The 25251-nt window shown below is 36.8% G+C and overlaps 1 protein-coding gene and 1 pseudogene across 1 annotated transcript in view; one reads left to right on the top strand and one right to left on the bottom strand.

Annotated features, from left to right (window-relative positions):
- The window catches only part of TXLNG (taxilin gamma), a 76171-nt gene that overhangs the window by 29678 nt on the left and 21242 nt on the right, over window positions 1-25251 (bottom strand). Inside the window, exon 2 of the mRNA XM_077146390.1 lies at window positions 1264-1570. Within this exon, the coding sequence (XP_077002505.1) occupies window positions 1264-1570 (307 nt within the window). The remainder of the gene's footprint in view (window positions 1-1263; window positions 1571-25251) is intronic.
- On the top strand, window positions 4900-5430 carry LOC143670641 (large ribosomal subunit protein eL15 pseudogene; annotated as a pseudogene).

The following is a 25251-nucleotide window of genomic DNA, read 5'->3' on the forward strand; positions in this document are numbered from 1 at the left end:
GTTAAAGTGTACAATTTAGTATATTCACAGAATTGTGCAACTACTACCACTGTCTAATTCCAGGCCATTTTCATCAGCCCAAGAGAAATCCCAAAGGCATTTGCAATCATTCCCCATCTCCTCCAGCCCTTGTAAACCACTAGGTTACTTTCTTTTTGTCTGTGGATTCTGGACATTTCACATAAAATGGAATCATATAATACATGGCCTTTTGTAACCACCTTCTTTCACTTAGCTTAAAGTCTTCAAAGTTCATCCATGCTGTAGCATGCATCAGTACTCCATTGCTTTTTGTAGCTGATTACTATTCCATTGTATGAGTAGTCTGCATTTTGTTTTTCCATTCATCAGTTAATGGACATTTGGGTTTCCACTTTCTGGTTATTATGATTAATGCTATTATGAATATCTATGTACAAGTTTTAGGTAGATTTATGCTTTCAATTATCTTGGGTATATATCCAGGAGTAGCATTGTTGGGTAACATGGTAACTCTATTTTAACTTTTTGAGACTGTTTTTACCCTTATAATTGAGGCCGTGACTGTGAAGAAATTTGTCTTGTTTTGGAAGGAGTTAAAATTACTTTTCATATTCCCATAAAATTTTTAAGTTTTCCACGGTACCAGAAAATGGGTGTAATAGAAGGATAATTCTATTTACAGTTACACACACAGAAACCATGCAAATCAAACACTGTAAATCTTGTTAAACCTATGATACCCAAGTATAAAAAACTAAGGGGCAACGCAACCAGTAAGCTAAAATAAAAGGGCATTTCAGATTTCATTCATAAGATTTAACACTTCACATTCTTAGTCCTAAATCTCAAACTAACATACCAGAAGGGAAAAAACACACTCTTGAAAAATCAGTCTTAACCTTCTTTCTAAACCACTGAGACGATTATATCATCTCTAAAGTTTTGTGACTAATTTTTAAATAAACCGAGCAAATGAACATGCAGTTCTCACAATAATTCTGGTCAGAGTATTTTAAGAAAAAATCCAAACAAGGCAAGTCAACTACCACCTCTGTCAAACTGGCCCCAAATTTTTGTAAGAAAATCAATTCTTGATTATTCAGAGAGAAATAATTAAGCTTCCTACTCACTGACATAACTCAAACCAGATAATATGTGTATTACCCAAGCAACATCTATCTCAAAACAGGCTATATTCTACAATCATCATCTGTTGCTGTAGAAAGCATAAGCAAAAGGAGCAGTATTTGAAAATGTCCAATGCCAAGCTGAGACTATTACCTAAAGTTTTCTCTTTGCTCCTGCTGCACTCAGAATCTTGCTGGCCATCAGGGGGATCTGTCCGAGCTTCCCGCCCAGGGGTTTCCTCTCTTGACTCTTGTGTGCAGTAGGCTGGGCTCACCAAATTCCTGTTCTTTGAAATAAAATCACTGCCTTCATCCTCCTCCAATAAATGTTTGTTACTTGTGCCATCATCACAATTTGAGTCTTGATGTTGAAGAATATCATTTGATTGAGAATTATGCAACATATCTGTTTTCACTCCTAACCCACAGATTCCAGCTTCTTCCATTGTGCCAATTACAAACTATAGAGAAGGGGGAGAAGACAAAAGATGGAGAAAGGGATTAAGATAAATATAATTAATGTTTACAATCAATGGTACATCATAGTTTGACAGCTTTCTTTTCCTTTCTGAGTGATTTACTACATGTAAATGGAGTGATTCCTGAGTGATTTACTCCATGTAAATATAGTAGTTTGTAAGTTTCACTGAGAGGTGACCTGACTTAAATGTAAAGTATACAGACATTAAAGTTAAAACAAATCATACAACTAAGTATTAACAAAGAAGGCAAGAAATGTCATTTAGTTATAATTCTATATTTCCATATAAAAATTCACCATGTACAAAAAGGAAATCGAGAAAACAATTAATTCCATCTGCAATATCATCCAAAAAAATAAAATACGCAGGGAATAACTTTAACCAAGAAGGTGAAAGATTTGTACACAAAAAACTCAAAACTTTATTTGGATGGGTTGCATGGTATGAATATACCTCAATAAAATGGTATTAAAAAAAAACTGTCAAAGACAGAGAATCTTTGTGAGTGGAGATATAACCAAGCACTAGATTCTTAGTAGCCCTGCCCCCTCCATGTTGGTTGACTACTGGAGAACGCTCTCTGTTACCCATTGGATTTTTCCCTTGTAGCCACATTTTCTAATTTTTTAAACCTAGCATTTATGTAAACACAGTGACTGCAAATAAAATAGGTTACAGAAATACATTTATTCATCATATTTTATCTAAAGTCATCCTATCTTGATCTAATATTAGCAAAAGCATGCTTGTCAAGTTAGCAAAATATCTTAACCTTATTTTGCTTTTTAAAAATATTTCCCTGATTTAAAAAAAATACATATATTCTACCTGTTGTTAATTCTAGTTGGAGCTCATTAAATGATTAAATTAAAAACAAAAACCACTGCTGAGAGAAATTAAAGAACTAAATAAATGGAAAGATATCCCATGTTCATGAACTAGAAGACAATATTAAGAAAAGGTAAATAAATACTACCCGCTATAGGTTAAATTGTGTCCCCCCAAATTCAAGGTCAAGTCTTAACTCCCGGTATGCTAAAGGTGACCTTTTTTTGAAATACAGGCTTTGAGTATGTGATAACTTAAAAAGCTAATCCAACATGATTGGTGTTCTTTGAACACATGACAGACAGAAAGAAGACAGCCACGTTAAGACAGAGGCAGAGATTGGAGTTATCCTGCTATTAGTTAAGGGACACCAAGGATTGTCGGTCACTGCCAGAAGCCGGGAGAGATGAATGGAACAGATTCTTCCCTAAAGATTTCAGAGGGGGGCATGGTCGGGCCAAGATCTTGATTTCAGACTTCTAGGCTCCAGAACCGTGAAAGAATAAATTTCTGTTGTTTTAAGCCACCCAGAGTCGTTGGTATTTTGATATGGCAGCCCCAGGAAATTAAGACACTAGCTAAAGTGATCTATAGATTCAATACAATCCCTATCAAATTTCCAAGAGCCCTTTTTGTACAAATGGAAAAGCTGATCTTCAATTTCATATGGAATTGCCAAGGTGCCCCCCAAATAGCCAAAACAATCTTGAAAATGAAGAAGAAAGTTGGGAGGACTCAAGACATCCCAATTTCAAAACTTACTAAAAAGCTCTACAGTAATCAAGGCAGTGCAGTGCTGGTATAAGAACAGACATATATAGACCAATGAAATAGAACTGAGAGTCCAAATCTATTTCATTTGTATTTAACCTCAAACAGTTAAATACAGAGTTACCTACCACATGACCCAGCAATTCCACTCCTAGGTATGTACCCATAAGAACTGAAAACGGACTCAGATACTTGTATACCAATGTTCATGGCAGCATTATTTACAATAGTCAAAACATGGAAAAACGAAGTGACCAGCAAGTGATGAATGGAAAAACACATGTGGTTTGGTATGTAAATTTATCTCATAAAACTGCTTTTAAAAAAATCATATCAACCTCAATAAAAAAGTGGTCTATTCATAATAAAATATTATCCAGTCATAAAAGGAACATAGTTCTGATACATGCCGCAATATGGATGAACCTTGAAGGCATATGCTAAGTGAAATAAGCCAGATACAAAAGAACACATACAATATGATTCCATTTATATGAAATATCCAGAATAGACAAATTCATAGTGACAGAAACTAGATTACCAGGGGCCGGGGGAGGAGGGGAATGAAGAGTTATCATTTAATGAGCACAGATTTTCTGTTCTGGGTGATGAAAGAGCTTTGGTAATGGATGGTGGTGGTGGTGGTAGCTGAATTGCACATTTCAAAAATGCTTAAAATGGCAAATTTCATTATATATGCATATATATATATATATATATATATATATATATATATATATATAATTTTTTTAAAAATTAAAATAAAAACAAATTGCTCCTCGGGTGGGGATGGTGGGGAATGACACATGCTATAACATAGATTAGTCCTGAAGACATCATGTTGCACAAAACAAGCCAGACACAAAAAGACAATCATATGATCCCACTTATATGAAATATCTATAATAGGCAAATTCACAGAGACAGAAAGTAGATTAGAGGTTATAACAGGGGGTAGGGAAAGGAGGGGAATGGGAAGTTATTGCTTAATGGATGTATGGTTTTGTTTGGGGTGATGGAAATATTTTAGAAATAGATAGTGTTAATGGTTCCATAACAATGTAAATGTAATTCATGCCAGTGGATTATAAATTTCAAAATAGTTAAAATGGCAAAATTTATGTTATAGACATTTTATTACAATCAAATGAAAAATATCTATACACCACTTAATTAGGCATCATAACAGAAGTGAAATTGTTCCAAGTTAACATTAATTCTATTTTTTAAAAATATTTTTATTGAGAAATCTTCACATATATGCAGCCCATATATGGTGTACAATCAATGACTCACAATAACATTACATAGTTATGTACTCATCACCATGATCATTTTTAGAATATTTGCATCACTCTAGAAAAAGAAATAAAAAAAAAGAAAAAACTCATTACATCCTGTAACCCTTACCCCTCCTTCTCACTGACCACTAGTATTTCAATCTACCCATTTTTTTTACCCTTTACCTCCGCCATTATTTATTTATTTTTTATCATTATTTTTTTACTCATCTGTCCATATCCTGGATAAAAGGAGCATCAGACACAAGGTTTTCACAATCACACAGTCACACTGTAAAAGCTATATAGTTATATAATCGCCTTCTAAAACCAAGGCTACTGGTTTTCTGTCTGGCAGCAGCCATCAAGTTAGCCAAGATGGGTGCCTATAAGTACATACAGGAGCTATGGAGGAAGTAGTCCGATGTTATGTGCTTTCTTCTGAGGGTCCGCTGCTGGCAGTACCACCAGCTCTCTGCACTCCACAGGGCCCCCCATCCCACCCAATCTGATAAAGCACACAGACTAGGATACAAAGTCAAGCAAGGTTATGTCATCTATAGGATTCAAGTGTGCCGTGGTGGCTGCAAATGCCCAGTTCCTAAGGGTGCAACCTATGGCAAGCCTGTCCATCTTGGTGTTAACCAGCTGAAGTTTGCTAGAAGCCTTCAATCTGTTGCTAAAGAGCGAGCTGGATGCCACTGTGGGGCTCTGAGAGTTCTGAATTCTTACTGGGTTGGTAAAAACTCCACAAACAAATTCTTTGAAGTTATCTTCATTGATCCATTCCATAAAGCTATCAGAACAAATCCTGACACCCAGTGGATCACCAAGCCAGTCCACAAGCACAGGGAGATGTGTGAGCTGACATCAGCAGGCTGCAAGAGCCACAGCCTTGGAAAGGGCCACAAGTTCCACCACACTTGGTGGTTCTCGCCGTGCAGCTTGGAGAAGGTGTAATACTCTCCAGTTCCATCATTACTGCTAATATAAGTAATGCTTGTAAAATTCATACCTAATAAACAATTTAGGACAGTCATGTCTACTTAAAAGTGTTCTTTATAAACAGTAATTGTCTGCAGATTGTTTCATGGATAAATATATTGTCAAATTATCAAAGTTAAAGTACAATAATGTTTGAAGATTATAAAGTGATGGTGTATCTTGTTTATAATAAGATAAACAATTTTGTTTTTGCGTTATCTTATTAGGGAGTTATATATCAGTGTTTGGAAATGCCATGCTGTGTGGTATAGGTGTAAAATAAATACTTTAAAAGAAAAAAAAAAGAATCAAGGCTACTGGAACACTGTTCAACAGTTTCAGGTGCTTCCTCCAGCCACTTCAATACATCATAAAATAAAAAGGGATATCTATATAATGCATAAAAATAACCTCCAGGATAACCTCTCGACTCTGTTTGAAATCTCTCAGCCACTGAAACTTTATTTTGACTCATTTCTCTTTCCTCTTTTGGTCAAGAAGCCTTTTCAATCCCATGATGCCAGGTCCCAGCTCATCCAGGGAGTCCTGTCCCACTTTTCCAGGGAGATTTACACCCCTGGAAGGCATGCCCCATGTAGGGAGGGAAGTGAGTTTACCTGCCAAGTTGGCTTAGAAAGAGAGGCCACCTTTGAGCAACAAAAGAGGTTCTCGGGAGGTGACTCATTATTTTCTTTGTTGTTTTAATATCTTTATTGTAAAAACTTAACATACAAACATATATTCTTGACATAAAAACATTCCATACATGGTGTACAGTCAGTGGCTCACAATATCATCACATAGCTGTGTATTCATCACTGTGATCACGTTTTGAACATTTGTATCACTCTAGCAAAAGAAATAAAAAGAAAAAACCTCATACATACCATACATCTCACCCCTCCCTCTCACTGACCACTAGTGTTTCCATCTACCCAGTTTATTTTACACTTTGTCCCATTATTTTTTTATTTATTTTTATCCATATTTTTTACCCATCTGTCCATACTGGATATAAGGAGCATCAGTCACAACGTTTCACAATCACACAGTCACACTGTAAACACTGTATCTTTATACAATTGTCTTTAAGAATCTAGGCTACTGGAACACAGCTCAACAGTTTCAGGTACTTCCCTCTAGCTACCCCAATACACCATAAACTAAAAATGGATATGTATATAATCCATAAGAATAACCTCCAGGATAACCTCTTGACTCTGAAATCTCTCAGCCACTGAGACTTTATTTTGTCTCATTTCTCTCTTTCCCCTTTTGGTCAAGAAGGCTTTCTCCATCTCTTGATGCCAGGTCCTGGCTTATCCTAGACGTTCCGTCCCACATTGCCAAGGAGTTTTACACACCTGGTAGTCATGTCCCACGTGGAGGGGGAAGGCAGTGAGTTCACATGCTGAGTTGGCTTAGAGAGAGAAGCCACACCTGAGCAAAAGAGGTTCTCCGGAGGTGACTCTTAGGCATAATTATAAGTAGGCTTGGCTTCTCCTTGGCAGGAATGTTTCATAGGGGCGAACCATAAAATCAAGGACTCAGTCTACTGAATTGGTTGTCCCCACTGCTTGCAAGAATATCAGGAATTCTCCAGATGGGGAAGCTGAATACTTCCTCCTTTCTCCCCAGTCCCCCAAGGGGACTTTGCAAATACTTTTTTATTCTCCGCCCAAATTACTCTGGGATGTATCGTGGCATCACACTAACCTGTAAAAACCAACAGGATCTCCCACACTTTTTGAGATTCCATGTAATTATGGTGTTCAAATACACTGATCGTACAAGTTAATTTAGATAATGTACTACCCAAAATATAAATTTTGCACCAAATAAATGTCCCTTCCTTTGGTCTCACACAGAAGTTGAAGTTTTAAAATATGGACCATATCATCCTTTACCCTGTATTCTGATTTACCTTAGTCCTATCCAGGTCAGCTTCATTCATATATCTAATCTGATCACTTTTTCAACTTTTTATATTCTTTTTTTTTTTGCATCTGCAGGCACCAGGAATCGAACCCGGGTCTCCAGCATGACAGGCGAGAACTCTGCCTGGTGAGCCACCATGGCCTGCCATTCTGCAACTTTTTAAACAGTTGCTGTATGGAGCAATGCTGACTTTCACAGTTTCAGAGCTCTAACTCTGAGTCTCAGATGTCACATACGTACCTCAAGCTTCAGGGAATTATTAGTTCATACTCAAATATCTCAGTAACTCAGAATTTAGAAATAACAGTTACAACTCCTGAATATATGTAACTGCTGTAAGAGCTTACAAGCTAGGACCATTTATAATAGGCCCCAACCTGATAACCCATGCTCTCAACTTCAATTCTCCGAGTTTGTACATTATAGTTAGTCCATGAGCGAGGTTTGATAATATTTGTCTTTTTGCTTCTGCCATTTCATTCAACATACTGTTCTTAAGGTTCATTCACCTAGTTGCATGCCTCACAACTTCATTCCCTTTTCCAGCCGCTCAGTAGTTCATCGTATTCTTCCCTCAGTCCTTGTATCATTAGACCACCTCCATCCACTGCGAATCACGAACATTAATTATCTTGACCTTAACCTCAGGGAGATAACACAGTAGAGATGGCTGTTCACCAAAATACATGATCCCCCAATATTCTGTGGAGTTAGTACTGGTGGACAAGTGTCCAGGAAGGCACTATATCTCTCAGCCATCTAGGAGAAACTCCCATGTGAAGTTTCCATCAAAAGAATGTGTACAGAAGTGACCACTGTCTCTTCTGCAATAAGATTTTCATTCTTAGAAGTCTGTATTCTTTTTCCACCATGTCTGAAAGAGGTTTCCAAAACTCTATGGGATGGCAGAGTCACAAGATGAAAGGTGACTGTGTCCCTGAAATCCACGTATATACACCCTACTTACGAAGAACACCCACACTGGACTATTAGATGAACAAGAAATAAACTTTCTCCTGTTAAGCAATTGAAATTTTGAAATACAGATATTAAGCATAGTAAAGATAGCTTTTTAAAAAAATTTTTATTAATAAAACCAATCAACATACAATATGAACATTCTTTTTTCATCACATGGTTGTATATTCATCATCATTATCATTTCTTAGAACATTTGCATCAATTCAGAAAAAGAAAAAAAAAGACAACAGAAAAAAATTCATATATACCATACGCCTTACCTGTCCCTTTCATTGATCACTAACATTTCAATCTACTAAATTTATTTTAACATTTGTTCCCCTTATTATTTATTTATTTTTAATCCATATGTTTTACTCATCTGTCCATAAGGTAGATAAAAGACGCATCAGACACAAGGTTTTATTTTTTAAAAAAAACATCAACATATATAATCAGTAATTCACAATATCATCACTTAGTTGCATATTTATCATTTCTTAGAACATTTGCATTAACTCAGAAAAAGAAATAAAAAGACAATTAGACACAAGGTTTTACAATCACACGGTCACACTGCGAAAGCTATATCATTATACAATCATCTTCAAGAAACATGGCTACTGGAACACAGCTCTACATTTTCAGGCAGTTCCCTCCAGCCTCTCTGTTATGCCTTAACTAAAAAGGTGATATCTATTAAATGTGTGAGAATAACCTCCAGGATAACCTCTTGACTGTTTGGAATCTCTGAGCCATTGACACTTTATTTTGTCTCATTTCTCTCTTCCCCCTTTCAGTCGAGAAGGTTTTCTAAATCCCTTAGTGCTGAGTCCTAGCTCACTCTAGGATTTCTGTTCCACGTTGTCAGGAAGGTCCACACCCCTGGGAGTCACGTCCCACAAAAAGAGGGGGGAGGGCAGTGAGTTTGCTTGTCATGTTGGTTGAGAGAGAGAGGCCGCATTAAAGATGGCTTCTTGAATTCAGTAATTTTCCCTAATCTACTCTCTCTTCTATAATATAGTTAACCCTATTTATTTATGTCCGCCACCCTCCACTCCCACCCATTAAGAATACAGATCATATGATGGAGCCAAATTTAAATTCGATACCTTTCCTCACTTTTGGAGAGAGGACCTCTGCTTTTTGTTTTTCCTTTTTCTTTTGAGTAATACAACTGAGGGAGGAGGTGTCTAATATCCTTTTGTCAAAGGTGGACAAAAGCTAGGACTTCCGGAGAAGATGGCGGCTTAGTAAGACGCGCGGATCTTAGTTCCTCCTCCAGAACAGCTATTAGGGGAGTAGAAACGATACAGAACAGCTCCCAGAGCCACGACAGAGATCAAAAAGACAGCGTACCCCATCCTGGAACGGCTGACTGGCTGGGAGAACCCGCTCCGGTGAGATCGCCGAGGGGCGCAAGGTTCCCCAGGCAGGGCGGCAAGTGGCCGGAGTCCCTCCCCTCCTCCTTCTCAGGCAAGCTGGAAGAATTGGACAGGCGGTTCGTTCAAGCAGCGGCGGCTGGCATCCCCACCACGCGCGGCCCCCCCTGGACCAACTGAGAGAATTGGAGCAGAAATCCCCAGGCCGCGGAGAACGGTGACTGGGGGGGGGGGTCCCTTCCAAACACGTGACTCCCCGGTCCAGCTGGGAACAGTGCACTTTCCCGGGCCGCGGCGGCTGGCGCCCTCCCGCCACGCTTGGCGCCCCGGGCCAACTAGGAAATTCGGACAGGAGCTCTCACGGGCTGCGGCAGCCAGCGACCCTCCCCGCGTTCGGACCCCCGGGCCGGCTGGCACTCTTCTAAGCCGCTTCGGCTGGCAAACCACCCCCAACGGCGAGAGTTTTCGAAAGTTAAAGGACCCACAGCACCTTTTACTGGTGGGACCCGCAGACAAACGTGTGCCACGAGCGCCACCTATTGGGCAGGATAAGAAAAACAGAACCCAGAGATTTCACAGAAAAATCTTTCAACCTGTTGGGTCCAACACCCAGGGAAATCTGACTAAATGCCCAGACGCCAGCAGAAGATAACGGATCACGCTCAAAAAAATTGAAAATATGGCCCAGTCAAAGGAACAAACTAATAGTTCAAATGAGATACAGGAGCTGAGACAACTAATGCTGAATATACGAACAGAAATGGAAAACCTCTTCAAAAACGAAATCGATAAATTGAGGGAGGACATGAAGAAGACACGGGCTGAACAAAAAGAAGAAATAGAAAAACTGAAAAAACAAATCACAGAACTTATGGAAGTGAAGGATAAAGAAGAAAAGATGGAAAAAACAATGGATACCTACAATGATAGAATTAAAGAGACAGAAGATAGAATTAGTGATTTGGAGGATGGAACATCTGAATTCCAAAAGGAAACAGAAACTATCGGGAAAAGAATGGAAAAATTTGAACAGGGTATCAGGGAACTCAAGGACAATATGAACCGCACAAATATACGTGTTGTGGGTGTCCCAGAAGGAGAAGAGAAGGGAAAAGGTGGAGAAAAACTAATGGAAGAAATTATCACTGAAAATTTCCCAACTCTTATGAAAAACCTAAAATTACAGATCCAAGAAGTGCAGCGCACCCCAAAGAGATTAGACCCAAATAGGCGTTCTCCAAGACACTTACTAGTTAGAATGTCAGAGGTCAAAGAGAAAGAGAGGATCTTGAAAGCAGCAAGAGAAAAACAATCCATCACATACAAGGGAAACCCAATAAGATTTTGTGTAGATTTCTCAGCAGAAACCATGGAAGCTAGAAGACAGTGGGATGATATATTTAAATTACTAAAAGAGAAAAACTGCCAACCAAGACTCCTATATCCAGCAAAATTGTCCTTCAAAAATGAGGGAGAAATTAAAACATTCTCAGACAAAAAGTCACTGAGAGAATTTGTGACCAAGAGACCAGCTCTGCAAGAAATACTAAAGGGAGCACTACAGTCAGATACGAAAAGAGAGAAGAGAGAGGTATGGAGAAGAGTGTAGAAAGAAGGAAAGTCAGATATGATATATATAATACAAAAGCCAAAATGGTAGAGGAAAATATTATCCAAACAGTAATAACACTAAATGTTAATGGACTGAATTCCCCAATCAAAAGACATAGACTGGCAGAATGGATTAAAAAACAGGATCCTTCCATATGCTGTCTACAGGAAACACATCTTAGACCCAAAGATAAACATAGGTTGAAAGTGAAAGGTTGGGAAAAGAAATTTCATGCAAATAACAACCGGAAAAAAGCAGGAGTGGCTATACTAATATCCAACAAATTAGACTTCAAATGTAAAACAGTTAAAAGAGACAAAGAAGGACACTATCTACTAATAAAAGGAACAATTAAACAAGAAGACATAACAATCATAAATATTACGCATCGAACCAGAATGCCCGAAAATACGTGAGGAATACACTGCAAACACTGAAAAGGGAAATAGACACATATACCATAATAGTTGGAGACTTCAATTCACCACTCTCATCAATGGACAGAACATCTAGACAGAGGATCAATAAAGAAATAGAGAATCTGAATATTACTATAAATGAGTTGGACTTAACAGACATTTATAGGACATTACATTCCACAACAGCAGGATACACCTTTTTCTCAAGTGCTCATGGATCATTCTCAAAGATAGACCATATGCTGGGTCACAAAGCAAGTCTTAACAAATTTAAACAGATTGAAATCATACACAACACTTTCTCGGATCATAAAGGAATGAAGTTGGAAATCAATACTAGGCGGAGTGCCAGAAAATTCACAAATACGTGGAGGCTCAACAACACACTCTTAAACAACGAGTGGGTCAAAGAAGAAATTGCAAGAGAAATTAGTAAATACCTCGAGGCAAATGAAAACGAAAACACAACATATCAAAACCTATGGGACGCAGCAAAGGCAGTGGTAAGAGGGAAATTTATTGCCCTAAATGCCTATATCAGAAAAGAAGAAAAGGCAAAAATTCAGGAATTAACTGTCCACTTGGAAGAACTGGAGAAAGAACAGCAAACCAACCCCAAAGTAAGCAAAAGGAAAGAAATAACAAAGATTAGAGCAGAAATAAATGAAATTGAAAACATGAAAACAATAGAGAAAATCAATAAGACCAGAAGTTGGTTCTATGAGAAAATCAATAAGATTGATGGGCCCTTAGCAAGATTGACAAAAAGAAGAAGAGAGAGGATGCAAATAAATACGATCAAAAATGGAAGAGGAGACATAACTATCGACCTCACAGAAATAAAGGAGGTAATAACAGGATACTATGAACAACTTTACGCTAATAAATACAACAATTTAGATTAAATGGATGGGTTCCTGGAAAGACATGAACAACCAACTTTGACTCAAGAAGAAATAGATGACCTCAACAAACCAATCACAAGTAAAGAAATTGAATTAGTCATTCAAAAGCTTCCTAAAAACAAAAGTCCAGGACCAGACGACTTCACATGTGAATTCTATCAAACATTCCAGAAAGAATTAGTACCAACTCTCCTCAAAGTCTTCAAGAAAATCGAAGTGGAGGGAAAACTACCTAATTCATTCTATGAAGCCAACATCACCCTCATACCAAAACCAGGCAAAGATATTACAAAAAAGGAAAACTACAGACCAATCTCTCTAATGAACATAGATGCAAAAATCCTCAACAAAATTCTAGCAAATCGTATCCAACAACACATTAAAAGAATTATACATCATGACCAAGTAGGATTCATCCCAGGTATGCAAGGATGGTTCAACATAAGAAAATCAATTAATGTAATACACCACATCAACAAATCAAAGCAGAAAAATCACATGATCATCTCAATTGATGCAGAGAAGGCATTTGACAAGATTCAACATCCTTTCCTGTTGAAAACACTTCAAAAGATAGGAATACAAGGGAACTTCCTTAGAATGATAGAGGGAATATATGAAAAACCCACAGCTAATATCATCCTCAATGGGGAAAAATTGAAAACTTTCCCCCTAAGATCAGGAACAAGACAAGGATGTTCACTATCACCACTATTATTCAACATTGTGTTGGAGGTTCTAGCCAGAGCAATTAGACAAGAAAAAGAAATACAAGGCATCAAAATTGGAAAGGAAGAAGTAAAACTATCACTGTTTGCAGACGATATGATACTATACGTCGAAAACCCAGAAAAATCCACAACAAAACTACTAGAGCTAATAAATGAGTACAGCAAAGTAGCAGGTTGCAAGATCAACATTCAAAAATCTGTAACATTTCTATACACTAGCAATGAACAAGTGGAGGGGGAAATCAAGAAACGAATTCCATTTACAATTGCAACTAAAAGAATAAAATACCTAGGAATAAATTTAACTAAAGAGACAAAAAACCTATATAAAGAAAACTACAAAAAACTGCTAAAAGAAATCACAGAAGACCTAAATAGATGGAAGGGCATACCGTGTTCATGGATTGGAAGACTAAATATAGTTAAGATGTCAATCCTACCTAAATTGATTTACAGATTCAATGCAATACCAATCAAAATCCCAACAACTTATTTTTCAGAAATAGAGAAACCAATAAGCAAATTTATCTGGAAGGGCAGGGTGCCCCGAATTGCTAAAAACATCTTGAGGAAAAAAAACGAAGCTGGAGGTCTCGCGCTGCCTGACTTTAAGGCATATTATGAAGCCACAATGGTCAAAACAGCATGGTATTGGCATAAAGATAGATATATTGACCAATGGAATCGAATAGAGTGCTCAGATATAGACCCTCTCATCTATGGACATTTGATCTTTGATAAGGCAGTCAAGCCAACTCACCTGGGACAGAACAGTCTCTTCAATAAATGGTCCCTAGAGAACTGGATATCCATATGCAAAAGAATGAAAGAAGACCCATGTCTCACACCCTATACAAAAGTTAACTCAAAAAAAAAAAAAAAACAAAAAGTGGACAAAAGCTACCTTCTAAAGTTAATGGGAGAGGAGGGATTCATTATTTCAAGTTATAACAGCATCCAACCAAGGAACTAAAAATAATTTAATCTATGGCAGTAGGAGGGGGTGGAGGGAGGATGGAGAGGTTAAGGAGTTTAAATCCTAATCTTTTATGGTCTAAAGTTGATAAATCAAGTATTATGCTTCTAGAAGAATAAACTGGTACAGCCACTTTGAAAAACTCCTTGGCAATGTGAATACCTTCTAACCCAGTAATTCTACAATTAGGATTTTACTCAACAGAAAAGTGTACTTATGTACACTCAAAAGCCAAGAATTTTAAAAACGGCACTATTAAAAAATAAACAGCACTATTCATAATGGCCACAAAACAGAATCCACCCACATTTCTATCAACAGTAGAATGAATAAATTGGGGTATGCCACAAAGAGAATGAACACAGATGAACCTCACACATGTGATGTTGAAATCAAGGTGCCAGAAGCATACAAACTGTAGGAAATCATTTATACATAAAATTCATAAACAGGCAAAGCTCACAAATGCCAAAAGGTGGAGACAACCCAAGTGTCCATCAACACATGAACAGATAAATAAAATGAGGCATATGGGATATTATTCAGCTGCAAATAGGAAAGAAGTTCTGACACCACGACATGGATGAACTTTGAAGACAAATTGGTAAGTGAAATAAGCCAGACATAAAAAGACAAATACTATATGTGTATTTGCAAAGTCAGAAATTAGAATACAGGTTATCGGAGGGGCTAGATGGGGAAGGGAAATGGGGGAGTTAATGTTTCAATGGTATGGAGTTTCTGTTTGGAATGATGGAAGAGTTTTGGCAATGGAAGATGGCGATGGAGGCACAACTTTTCACATATGTAATTAACACAACTGAACTGTGTATTCAAAAATGGATAGAAAGGGAAATTTTAGGCTGTATATAAATTACCACAATACACACACTTACAGAACTCTACAATGCAAAGAATGATCCTAATGTAAACTATAGATTTTGGTTAATAATATGATTATAATATCAGTTCGTCAATTGTAACAAAGGTACTGCACTAATGCAAAATGTTAGTAATAGGGAAAACTGTGGGGAGGGGGGTTATGAGAATGCTGTACTTTCTGCATGATGTTTCTGTAAACCTACAACCACTCTAAGAAAAACGAAGAACACACAAAGCAAACCGATGGGGTGAAAAAAAAGGATAGTGGTTAATTTTGGGGGTAAGGCCTTCTGGGGTGCTTGGTAATACTCTATTTCTTTATCGAGATGGAGGAGCACAGGCACACACTCTGAAAATTCATTAATCTGAATACTTATGACTGGTATACTTTTCTGAATATATGCTTTACTCTGATAGTTTATTTTTGTTGTTTTGTTGTTGTTTTGCATGGGCAGGTACAGGAAATCAAACCCAGTCTCAAGCACGGCAGGCGAGAATGCCTGCCCTTGAGAGTTTATTTTAAAAAGTTGTAATTTATACATTATTTAAGAATTATGAAGGAAGACCCAAAGCAACAGAAATATTTTCTTCCAGGGAGAAAGTTGAGAGATGACACTTTAAAAATAACACGCAAAAAAATATTTTTTAATAAAAATGAAATAAAATAAAGCACATGTAAAACTTCGACTTCTTAAAATACATTCAATGGGTGGTCTACGTTCAGAATTATGGTTGGATGACACTCTAAGCCTAATTCTGTTTAAAAGATACTTCCTTGGGCGGGCAATGGTGGCTCAGTGGCAGAGTTCTTGCCTGCCACGCCAGAGACACTTGGTTCCCAGTTCCTGCCCATGTAAATAAAAAAAATAAAATAAAATAAAGCTACTTCCTTAAATTCTTTCAAAAAAGTTTTAATTCACATCCATATATAATATATTCCCAGTTTTTTGCACATGTAATTCATAGGTATTAAGTTAATAAAGAAATCCATGTCGAAGTTTTGGAAAATGTCATCTGCTAAAATTTCATTATTATAGAAACTTTTTAAAGTCATTAACATGCCCAAACAAGGTGCTAATATCTTGCTGAATATCAACTATCAACAAACCAAATGCAAAGTGATAAGTATAATGCTTAACTACTAATTCCACCTCTTCTCTGTATTAAATATAGTAGTTGGGCACATGGATAACCTTAATAAAGACCCCTCCCACAACCCACTGGAGGAAAAAAATTAGTACTAATAATACCATCTTCCCCAGTTTGAAATAACTTTCAAACTTATTTTCTGCAAACCATTAGGTACAAGGAAACAGAGTTACATGAAATCACAACGTTGGCCTTAAATATTGATGACAGTCTATCAGAAAATTAAAACAGATTGTATATCCTTCAGAATCTCTCAGAATAATAATAATAAAGACACACACAATCCCAGAAAACCTGGTGTGAGATGAATTAAGAAAACCATCAACAATAATGAGCACTTAATTTGTTGGGAGAAGTGGGGAGCATAAACAATTTTCACCAAGGAAAACTTGAGGCCTCTCCTAAGATCAATTTTAGTAATAAGTTAGCTGAGGAATGGAATTGGTTACATTTCTACTATTTTAGTAGCTCTTTTCTGCTCCATTAGTGATATTTTTTGTAAGAGCTTTATTGAGATAAAATTCACATACTATACAATTCACCTAAAATGTAAAATTCATTGGTTTTTAGTGTATTCAGAGTTGTACAATCATCACTATAATCAATTTTATAACACTTTTGTCACCTCAAAAGGAAACCAGTGGGGTGGATGGGTGGTTCAATGATAGAATGGTTGCCTGCATGCAGGAGACTCGAGTTGGGAACCAGTGCCCATTAGCAGTCACTTCCCCTTTCCCCCATCATCAGGCAATAACTAATCTGCTTTCTGTCTCTAAGGATTTGCCTATTCTTCTGGACATAGATATAAGTGGAACCATATGGTATTTGTCCTTTTGTGTCTTGCTTCTTTCACATAACATAATGTTTTGAGTATTGATAGCATGTGCCAGTACTGTGTTTTTTTTGTTTGTTTGTTTGTTTGTTTTTTTCACATGGGCAGGCACCAGGAATCGAACCCGGGTCCTCCGGCATCACAGGCAAGCATTCCTACCTGCTGAGCCACCGTGGCCCGCCCACGGTTCTTTTGTTCTTTTGATTGACAAATAATACTTCACTGTAAGGATATAAGATATTTCATTTGCCCATTCATCAGCTGACGGCAGTTCAGTTGTTTCTATTTTTGTTATTATGAATAATGCTTTGTATACATTCACATACAAGTTTTTGTGTGGACATATGCTTTCATTTCTTTCAGGTGTATACCTAGTAGGGAAATTGCTGAGTCATAGGGTAACTCTATATTTAACCTTTTAAGGAAATGCCAGACTATTTTCCAAAGCAGCTGCACCATTTCACATTCCCACCAGCAATGTTATGAGGGCTTCAATTTCTCCACATATACTTGCTATGTCTGTCTTTTTTATTATAACCATCCTCCTGGGTGTGAAGTGGTATCTCATTATGGTTTTGATTTCACTTCCCTGATGACTAACGATGTTGAGTATCTTTTCATGTGCTTATTGGCCATTTGTATATCTTCTTTGAAGAAATGCTGATTCAGATTCCTAGCCCATTTTTAAATTGGGTTATTTGTGTTTTGATCACTGAGCTCTAAAAGTTCTTTATATATTCTAGATGCAAACTCCTCATCAGATATGATTTGCAAATATATCTCCCATTACTGGTTTTCCAGATGACTTCTTCATTCTCTCCGTTTGGAGAAAAGGCACAATACATTCATCTATTCCAAAATGGCATAAGGAGATAATGAAAAGTTACTCTTGCTTTCAAATTAAAGGCATAAAGGTCAATTACTACTACCATCCACAGAAGAAAATGACAGAATTTAAAGACTTCAGAAAGGCCCAAACAATAACCTAACTCACAATAGTAGCAGCTGCCATTCAGCATAAATAAGGGTATTAATCTGTATAGTGCACAATCATCCACTTCTCATGTTTTCCTTCTTGTTTTATCTCATCATTCCCTATCTGTAGTTAATATTTCTTAGTTTTTATCTTTCCAGATACTCCTCTCACCTCTAAACTCTAGTGACACACATGACATTATCACTTATTTGCATGCCTGTCCTCCTAGGTAGCCAACAGCTTATGCCTAAGGTATACTCAAATGCCTATGGAAGCAGATGAGGGGGAAAGACAGGCTGCTGAAAATGAGCCATGGAGAGTGCCTGAGTATTAATACACGTTAGAGAAAACACCACTATTAATATTATATCATTAAAAGCAAGGCATATTCCATTTGAGCATCATAAACCATTTTACATGAAAGTTTTATTTAAAATGCCAAGCTTCTAAGAGTGGTCTTCTATTTAACATAAATGGATACTTACATGAAATAAAAAATGTTAAGACCTACAACCCAACAGAAAAATGGGCAAACTATATGAAGCGAGAATTCACAGAAAAGAAACTACAAATGGCTCATCAAGTATATTCATGCAGCTCTGTTTGTGGCAGCAAAAATTCAGAAATGCCCTAATGTCAATTAACAGTAAATTGGATATATAAATTATGGCACATTCATACAATGGGATACTGTAGCAACTGCTAAAAAATAGGGCAGCTTTACTGTTGCTAATTTGTAAAGGTAGCCTGATAAGAAAAAACAGAAAAGTGTAATAGTATGGCAGGATTTGGGGGCAGGGGGAGGCGTGCTGTGGTAAGGTGGCTGTATAAATTTATACGCAGACAAGCATATATAATCTCTGGAAGGACACAAAGACACCGGAGGGAAATTGAGCGGGTAGTGGCAAGAGTAGGAGGGATGCTTGGTGTTCAGTTTACCTGTTCTTTCTTTCTTTCCCTTTTGAGGAACTGCCTTTATAAAAGTTGTTTTTTAAATTTTTTTGTCTTTTAGTAACAAAATGAATAGAGTTCTCAATTTAGTATTTATTATTAGGAAGCACAACAGGAGGGAAATGTTCATTTAAATTCCAATCTCAAATTAAAATGAAACTAACAAGTAGTTTCAAGATAGATTTCTACTAGAACCCTTTGCTGAACCAAATCATGAAAGAGAAGCTATCATGCTTTCATTTTGTTCAACAAGTCTGTACTAATGAGCAGCACATATACTTCAGTGACTTCCCAGACACTAAAGGAATACCAGGTCACTGGGCTACAGTGCTTACTAGCCTTCAAGGCCAGCAATCCCCTCCTCTAGCCACTCCCATCATTTCAGAGAATACATTTCACAATCATCTTTCCACTGTCTTGATGCTTGGAGCTAAGATGACTCTTTAACTGAAGAAATGCCTTCAAAATGGAAATCTATCAGTTTACCAAGAATAAATTGTAGCAATAAAGAATAACTAATACAGAAATTTTTGCAAATGAATATCAAGTACTCTATATTCATCAACTACTTGTAATAGCTTTTTGGATCAATACATTCTCAACTGAGATGACAAGAGAATTACAAAAGCCTAAAGAAAATAATTTTTTTTAAAATGTTCTTCCCCTTCTACTCTGTAAGCAAAAGGGGAACAATTTTAGAGTTTAAAACTTTCACTAATAATGCCCTTTCAAATATTGTTGGAGATAATGAAACATATTTACTTGGCCTAATTTGTTTAAATAGCTTACATGTTTTTTAGTAACGGTTATTCTTTTACTGATATTTGTCTACATAAAAATCAAAAAAGCCAACACCCACATTTAGTTCCTAATTGTTCCAACTACCATCTGCTTAAATTAGTCCCAATACCTCCTGCAAGATCACTCAGTCTTGGCCTATGAGGGCTAGGATGGACCTTCACCTCCAGAGGGCGCATGTTGAAAAATTTATGCATCTTCCTGGGGAAGAGATCCTCCACTTACTTGGATTCTCAAAGAGTCTTGGAAACTTAGCATGCCAGAAAAGGGAATCTTCAGTACTTACAAGCCAGTACTGGGTGAGGTGCCCTCACAAGTCATTTAATCTTTCCAGCTCCACTGAGAAGCATGTCCTATGGTTCCCAGCTGAGGAAAATGAGACTTAGTGAGGGTAAACAACTTGCCCAGATCATATTAAAATCAGTAAAAGGGGCCAGCAAAATTCAAAACCAGGTTGTCAAATTCAAGAGCCTCTGTTACACCATTACACCACCTCACTAACTTCTAAATCACCCTTGGGAAGAGAAATTTCAAAGTCAAACAGGTCTCTGGTACAGCTACAAAATAAATCTAAGAAAATACATATCTAAAAAATGTATAGCCTGCTAGATACATAAGCATGAATTTATGAAAACATTGGGAAAGATCTGTACTGAATTTTTAGCAGTGATTAATTAACTCGGGGATTTAGGGAGGGAAGACAGACTTGAGGGTAAGGATAAAGGTTAGGTTCTATCTTTAAATAATTTTAAGTGATGGAATTGAGGTTTTTTTCCTCCACCATCTTTTTTTTGTGTGTCTCAGAATAAACGAAATGATCTCCAAAATCTCCTTTATCTCTGTGTCCAATAGTTCATACCCAAAGAGTTGTTAACTGCCAAACGGGAAGTGGAAGATGAGCATAGCATGGGTGCATGCAAGCTTGCCTGATCTGGTGTAGGACACTGAAGATGAATGAGACTGGACAGGGGAAATACCAGAAGATATCCAAGATACCCTATACCTCTCAGGGCCTCAGCAACTGGCCTTATTACTATTATTTAAAATATGTGCTTCCTCCTCTCCCAAAATTTTCCACAAATTTGAGTGGCTTTTACATTTCTAAATATAAAGTCTAACAAACAAAATTACATTTTTATGCACTTAAAATTAGAAAAACGAATTTAGCTTTATATAGGTCATTTCAAAGTTTTAAATACTAAGGCTATTTTATCTTTTAATATATTATTCTGGTTAGCAAAGTTTTCCACACAGCTATACTTACTTTATCAATTATTCATCTCAAAATTCTGTTTTAACCATTTTGGATCAAAGTCTTTGTTATATGTATTATATAATTTAATGCTTCCTTAAATAGCAGTCTGTTAGAACAAAGGACTGAAATGAAATTAAAGGGTTTTTAACAGATAAAATGATATATTACTGTGCACCAGTGTATAATTAGATTCTAGTGTACGTGTCTCTACAAATACCTATATTCTTTAAGATAACAAAAATTTTATATCTCAGAATATAAACACCCAAAGATTAGATCTTATTTATATTTCTGTCATGTAATATTGTCTGGGACCTCCTAATTATACAGCATTTGCCTTCAAAAAGACCATGCAGCCCTATATATGGGAATATACTATCTTAAAAAAGATGTCATTACAGATTGATAAAGAAAATAAATGGTGCTGAGATATCTCCCAAGCCCAAGGTGGGCGGGGGATGTGGGGAGTAACATCCTCCTTTCTCACCCCTTCAGGTATACCAAGATTTAAATGTGAAAAAATGAAAACAAAACAAAACAAAAAAACTAGAAGAAAACCTAAGTAAATATTTTTCTTTTATAATCTTGACATAGGGAAGGCCTTTCTAAGAAAATCACAAAACTTAGAGGCTATTTTTAAAAAAAGGAGAGGGAGATAAATGTGACTAAATAATTTAAAACTTCTGACTAGCCAAAAGAAGCTCTTACAAATTAATCAGAAGCCCAATTTTCAAGAGGATTTGTGAACAAGCAGATCACAGATTAAGAACTAAAAATGCCCAACATATAAGAACATATTCAATACCTCACTAATTATTAAAGAAATACAAATAAAAATGCAAACTGAAGAAAGACACCATCTTGTACCTATCAGATTTTAAAAAACAAAACCAAAAACCCTCAGTGTGACAAACAGGTCCCTCAAGGCACTGCTGGGGAATATAAATTGGTACAGAGGTTTCTGTAGAGGTCTATGTCTGAAAGTACACTCACTTTTACCTAGCAATTCCACTGCTAGGAATTTATTCTACAGATATTCTCACTCAAGTGCAACGAGCTAGTCACCAAGGGCTATTATTACACAAAACTAGGAAACCTAAATGTCCACCAACAGGGAACTGGCTAAATCAATAACAGTCATTCATACAAGGTAAAACTAGTAGCTATTAAAAGTAGTAAGGTAAATCCATGTCGATAGGGACAGATCTCCAAGATATAATTAAGTGGGAAAAAGGCAAAAAGTACACAACATCTGGTACAGGATGAACCTGTCAGTGTAAATAAAAAATATATTCACATATAAGCCAGTGCAAGGATAAAATTTTTCTATAAGGATATTCAAAAACCTGTTCAACACGTTGACCTCTGGAATGCTGATCTACTAGAGGTTGGAAATGAACTTTTTTGTGTTTCTTTTATACTTTTTGGGTTTTTTTTTATGGTAATGGTGACTTAAAAAAAAAAAAGACCTTTTAAGTTGAAACTTTTGTTTGCTAGCACAGTATTGCATTTATTTATTATTCCACCACTATACCCCAAACTCTGAATCTGAAGATGGCAAGATGGTGTATCTCGTTTCAGGCCATTTTTTCCCTTCACCTCACTCTATGCCAGGGGAAATGCAACCAAGTCAACTTACTGTAAGGAGCAGTCAGAACCACTAGGAATGGGTATCCCTATCTTGCACAAAAGTACACAAATGTTAGGTGGCAGAGCCAGGATAGGCCAGGCACCCTGGCTTTGTTCCAAATCCTTGCTTTTCATCACTATGTTACAGGGTCTTCAGCGTTCAAAGGTCCCAAAGATGATGCTGATATTACTGAGGATAAAATAAGTACATGACATGGGCTTCAAAGGTTATTCAAAATATAACTTCAAAAAAAATTATACAGATTAGTTTATAAGCAAAGAAAATAACCAGCCTCCTTCCCTCCAATCCCAATAGGTGGAGAATTAATCTCTACTCATAGCTATAAGGAAAACATTATCCTTGGGAGAAAGATAACAGGTTTCATTTAAATAAGCCAGTAGACTACTGAGGAGAGGAGGGTTCTGGACTATCTGGAAGTCTGGGGCAATCAAATTCAAGCAAGCAGCAGAAAGAGAAAGTTTGAGTTCACTGAGGGTGAGAATACTCTCCCAGGAACTATACAAATGAGGATTTTTCAAAAGTTTCTTCTTTTCCAAAGCCATTAGCAAGCAACAACAGGCCTCTGGTTCAGTCCCTCCAAATCTTTACAATCATGACCTCTACTGGATTATAGTAGAAGTAGGACCTACTAAGGACGAAATTTGGTTAGTAGTCCTCATCTATTTCTTAAAACAATTCTGAAAATGGAAATACCGCATTTAAACTTGGTCTCTATTTATAACTATGGCTAGGGCATCTGTCAAATTACTTTCCCAGTTAACAGACAGGATTCAGTAGTGGATTGTTAACTATTCCCAATGGAATCAGATGGTCAGTATCTGACCCTACTATCAGATAAATGGGAACAAAAGTGGGCTAAATTACACAGTATATCGATAAACTTAAGTTCTGAATGAAAGGAGGACGAAAAACACCTAACATTTATTAATCGCCATATGTCAAATGTTTTAAATACAATGCAATTCCAAGCTAGAGAGAACATCACCCAATTATAGAGATAAAGAAACCAAGGAGCAGAGTAGGAAGTGAGGGGACAAAAGCTATTATCTGAGATCTACATTTATTAAGAGCCTGGTATGGAGCTGGATGCTTCTATGCAGGATATCCTAAAGAATCATACTTAAAGTTAAGAATCACAATGAATATATTTTGGTTTAAAATGGCCTTCAATGTTTTAGCAGATAAGACCTAACTCTATACTGGTTATCAGGAATTAGATGTAAAAACAATCGGGTTGCTAGGATTATTGAAATGCCTTCGTTAACAATTGAATAAAAAAAATTTGGAATCCCACATTCCTAAGAACAAGTCTTAGGGAGAAAGAGGCCTGTGAAAAGCAAGTCAATTTTCTGATATAATGGTCACGGAGAAGACAGAAAAGGGAAAAGCAGACCCATTTCTGATAGGCCCTAGGGCAGTGGTTCTCAAAGTATGATCTGTGAATACTTCTGGCTGGTCTACAAGGGCAAAAATTATTTTCATAATAACACTAAGAGGTTATTTGCCTTTTTCAGTGTTGATAATTACACTGATGGGGCAAAAGTAGTAATGAATAATGTTATCAGCCCTTAGAAGAAATCAAGGCAGTAGCATCAAACTATACTAGTAGTCGTTTTCTTCACCACCACACGCACAGAAAAGAGACCAAAAACATTTTCACTTAAGAATGCCCTTGATGGGACAAATACTGTATGGTCTCACTGATATGAACTGACATTAGTGAATAAACTTGGAGAATTTCATTGGTAACAGAGACCATCAGGAGGTAGAAATAGGGTAAGATATTGGGTAATTGGAGCTGAAGGGATACAGATTGTACAAAGGACTGAATGTAAAAACTCAGAAATGGACAGCACAATACTACCTAACTATAATACGATTATGTTAAAACACTGAACGAAGCTGAATGTGAGAATGATAGAGGGAGGAGGGCTGGGGGCACAAATGAAATCAGAAAGAAAGACAGACGATAAACACTGAGTGGGTATAATCTTGGAATGCCTAGAGTGTACAATCATAGTGACTAAATGTACAAATTTAAAAAATGTTTTTGCATGAGGAAGAACAAAGAATGTCACTACTGCAGGGTGCTGAAAATAAATGGTGATATTTAAAATTTTTACCTTATGTGTGAGAGTAAAGCAAAAAATGTTTATTTGGTACAAAATTTTTATTTTGACTAGTGCATTTCCTAATATAACTTATGTAGACAGCTTAACTGAACACCATAAGTACATGGAACCTTGAGTAGGACATGAGATTTTGTAGGTTCGTCCAGAGTGATGCCCAGATAAATTCCAGAGTGATTTGAACAGTGAATAAAAAAGATTTGCAAAGTCCCTTTTGGGGAATGAGGAGAAAGGGGGAAAATTCAACTTTC

The sequence above is a fragment of the Tamandua tetradactyla genome, chromosome X (genome assembly GCF_023851605.1).
Source record: "Tamandua tetradactyla isolate mTamTet1 chromosome X, mTamTet1.pri, whole genome shotgun sequence".
Classification (NCBI taxonomy): Eukaryota; Metazoa; Chordata; class Mammalia; order Pilosa; family Myrmecophagidae; genus Tamandua; species Tamandua tetradactyla.